This window comes from Trematomus bernacchii, unplaced genomic scaffold, assembly GCF_902827165.1.
Source record: "Trematomus bernacchii unplaced genomic scaffold, fTreBer1.1, whole genome shotgun sequence".
Classification (NCBI taxonomy): domain Eukaryota; kingdom Metazoa; phylum Chordata; class Actinopteri; order Perciformes; family Nototheniidae; genus Trematomus; species Trematomus bernacchii.
This window is the reverse complement of record NW_022987738.1, coordinates 139497-143523: the sequence shown is the minus strand read 5'-3', so window position 1 is coordinate 143523 and position 4027 is coordinate 139497. Positions and strand designations below refer to the sequence as shown.

At 37.9% G+C, this 4027-nt stretch overlaps 1 protein-coding gene across 1 annotated transcript in view; it reads right to left on the bottom strand.

Moving 5' to 3' along the window:
* Positions 1 to 2439: 2439 nt before the first annotated feature.
* ece2b (endothelin converting enzyme 2b) overlaps positions 2440 to 4027 on the bottom strand; it is a 48750-nt gene continuing 47162 nt past the window's right edge. The window contains 2 exon segments of the mRNA XM_034146110.1: positions 2440 to 3383; positions 3898 to 3993. Of these exon segments, the coding sequence (XP_034002001.1) occupies positions 3207 to 3383; positions 3898 to 3993 (273 nt within the window). The 3' untranslated portion in view covers positions 2440 to 3206.

The following is a 4027-nucleotide window of genomic DNA, read 5'->3' as shown; positions in this document are numbered from 1 at the left end:
TACTGTGTCTGTGTGTGTGTGTGTGTGTGTGTGTGTGTGTGTGTGTGTGTGTAAGCCCCGCCCCCATGTAAGCCCCGCCCCCTGCATCCGTGTCTCCACCAAAAACAAACACTCACCTGCAGTTTAAAAAAAAAAATGTATCTTAAAAATGATAATTAAACCCAAAAGTTACTTCAGTGAAATCTGAATAATATTTCAAATACTCTATGGTGTTATTAAAGTAATCATAATATTGGTAATAAAAAATGTATATCAAAGACTGCATTTACTTTATGTTTACATGCTGTACTATATTATTACATTACATTACATCACATGTCATTTGTTAGATGCTTTTATCCAAAGAGACTTACATACTCAATACTGTGGACAATCCCCACAGGAGCACTTTGGGGTGAAGTGTCTCAGGGACACAACGACATGCTGACTGCAGTGGGGTTTGAACCTGTGCTCCCTGATCCCAACACCAACGCACTAGGCCACTGCGCCACACGCCTCCCGGCATACATCCAGTGTATTTTATTTATAATGTGTATTCTATGGATACTATGGAATATATATTCTGTGTATTTTAACTCGTGTGTGATGCCTTGTTAACTGTAATAATACATAATAAAGTACATCTAATGAAACAATCTGTGTAACTTTAATCTGCGAGGAGAAGAAACATCGAACACAATAAAATGACTAATATTTAAAATCATTATTTTACTTTGTATTTCAGAAGTTAATATCATGCTTTATATTATAAAAAACATATATCTAAAAACTCAAGATTGAACGTTCTTTTACTTTGAAGGTCTGTGTATTATGGGATGTTTAATAATGAGAGAGACCTTTGGGTTTTATTTTGTTTATTATGTTTGTAACGCAGCGCTCTGATTGGACGAGAGCACACAGGGATTCAACAAGCTGAAGTTTATCCTACTGTACACACACACACACACACACACACACACACACACACACACACACACACACACACACACACACACACACACACACACACACACACACACACACACACACACACACACACACACACACACACACACACACACACACACACACACACACACACACACACACACACACACACACACACACACACACACACACACACACACACACACACACACATCTTTGGCAGGAAGCAGCTTCTTCCTCTGCTGAACAAACATCGACACACAAGGAGCTGCACGGGACAGTGATGTCATCAAGAGGCGGCGCACAGACACACGCACACACACGCGCACACACACGCACACAGTGTTTAACCAGCTCCTCCTGCTGTCACTGCACTGAACAGCAGCAACACTAGTGGATTGTGGGTAATGTAGTTGAGGTAACATGTCTTTAAACTAACTGATGATAATCTGATAATCTGTAGCGCTTTAATCTTCACTAAATATTATATTTAAATACTTTAATTATTTCATAAACTGTAACTCTCGAGTCGTGTGATGTTCAGGGTCCTTTTCTAAAAGTTAAACATTTGAGAGTTTAGGGGAAACAATTCAAATAAAAACAAAAGCTAATACTTTTTTACACCACACACGTTTTAGTTCCTGAACGCCACCTGTTTAAATGAGTCCCTCAAAGCCCCATGTCAATGTTGGTTCCTGAACGCCCCATGGTCCTTTTAGTCTCTGAACGCCCCATGATCCTTTTAGTCCCTGAACGCCCCATGACCTTTGTCTCTGAACACTTTCTTAATCTGCATTAAAATGCCGTACATTTTCAGGGACGTTTAAGGGGATAATAAATACTAATATTTAGATGATGTCATATTAAGGATTCATTAATGGAATTAATCAAATCAAGGCATTATAATTAAAATGATAGGCAACATTACAAATTGCGTTTTCAAATAATTCGATTTAAGGCGTTAAATTGAACAAATAAAATAAACATATTAAGGTCATTTTAATGGGATGTTAAGGAGAAAATTAATTTATATGCAAAGTTTAAAAACATTTAAAGGGTATTAACAACTCTTTATATGGACTAAATATCATTAAAGCCATTCCTTAATTCAAACCTTAAAAATGCTTTTAATATTTTAATGGTATTTGGTCAATTTTAGGGTGTTTTACTCCTACATATAATTAATCTAAAGCCAATGGGTTTTATATGAGATGATCTGCATGGATTTAAGTACATATTAAGGGTAAAGAAATCCTTTAAAATGACCGAATACCATGAAAGCCATTCATAAATCTATGCTATAAAATACTCTTAAAATAAAGGGGAGAGTTTTTATGGTATTTGGTCAAATTTCGGGTTTTATTATTCCTTAAAAGCCCCGAAAATCACACGAATTACCGATTTAAACCCTTTAATACTTTCATTTAATGGGGGAAGTGAATGGGTTGTTGTAGATCAGTTGATCTGCGTGGTTTAATTTCTTAAAATGTATTACTTTATACCTAAAAATAATCCACTTAAATCTTTAATAATATGTCACAGTATAATGATTTGATTTATCAACCTTTTAAATGTTTAACCCCCAAAAACTTTGCCCTAAAAGTCCCTTAATTGAATAATTAATCAGATGGTGATGTCACAGTTCAAATTTGTTTGAGGTCATCACAGTGATGTCATCAGAGAGAGCGCTTTCTCACAATACACAAGTACACACACACACACACACGAACCAAAGCCCATTAATAATAATAACAATAATAATTAATATCGGTGATAAAGCAGAAATCAGCAACATCGTCCCATGTGACTTCCTCTTCATCACTAACGTCTTCATCGTCAATCCTTCGTGTGAAGTCTGTTTCATTTCCAGACAGGAAGTCAGTCCGACCGTCTCTAATTAATAGATTTATATTAACAGGAGAAACTGAAGGTTACACCCCCAACGCACACCTGAAAACCTCCAGATAACCTCCAGATAACCTCCAGATAACCTCCACTAATTAAGACACTAGCCGTTTGTTACCGAAGGATATATTTTTAAGTTTCCTGACTAATTAAAACCTCCAGATAACCTCCAGATAACTTCAAGATAACCCCCTCTAATTAAGACACAAGCCGTTTGTTAACGAAGGATATATTTTTAAGTTTCCTGACTAATTAAAACCTCCAGATAACCTCCAGAGAACCCTGCGATAACTTCCTCTAATTAAGACTCCTGCCATTTGTTAACGAGGATATATTTGTACGTTTCCAGACTAATCAACCCCTCTTAGCTCCGTCTACCAGACCTCACAGCGCCCCCCGGTGTTCATGGGCGTCCCTACGGGGCAGTTGAAATGGCGGCTGAAGTCTGGAGAGTTGGCGAGCGTGCCGATGACCCGGTATCGGGGGGGGCTGTGGGGGTCGGTCACTAAACCCTCGTGAGCGCTCTCCGGTGTCCGCACTGAACACCACACCTGAAAGAAGTGAAAAAACTAAATTTAAAATTGTCCATAAAATTACTTTTTCTTGTTTAAAGTAAACAAAACATATTGACGGTAGGTGTTTGTCAGTATATTTGAAATGACTAGGTTAGCTACGTTAGCTAGCTAGCTTACAGCAGATCTGCAAAAATATCAGAAGGAGTCATGTGATCACATTGTAAAAATAATCCAATAAAACATTTGAGGGAAGTTAGTGAAAAATCGTAATTCCTTCATTTAAAAATTCATATTGTTATTCGGTAGATATCCGAACTAAAACAGTTGCGTTGACGCTGAAAACATGTGTTCAGACCAATAAAGCAGCTTTGAGAACAGCTTTAGTGTCTTTAACATCTTATGAATTATCCCTCCGTTGTACATACATCAGCGTGTGATCAGCATATAACTTCAGGTTGCTTCAAAAGGAACTGAAGTGGCCCCAGCATGTCGCCCTGTGGGATTCCGCTTCTCCGTAAAAGCTATCTGAGGTTGTTTTTGTTTGTCTCACCTGAGCAAAACCAACAAAGAAAAGCTGATCGTTGGTCAGGTTAACGGCAGGAAGTCTCTTCTCCTCTCCGTTCTTCTGCACCCACGACCGATAAGCCTGAAAAGAAAACATCGAGTTAGTCGTGCTGATG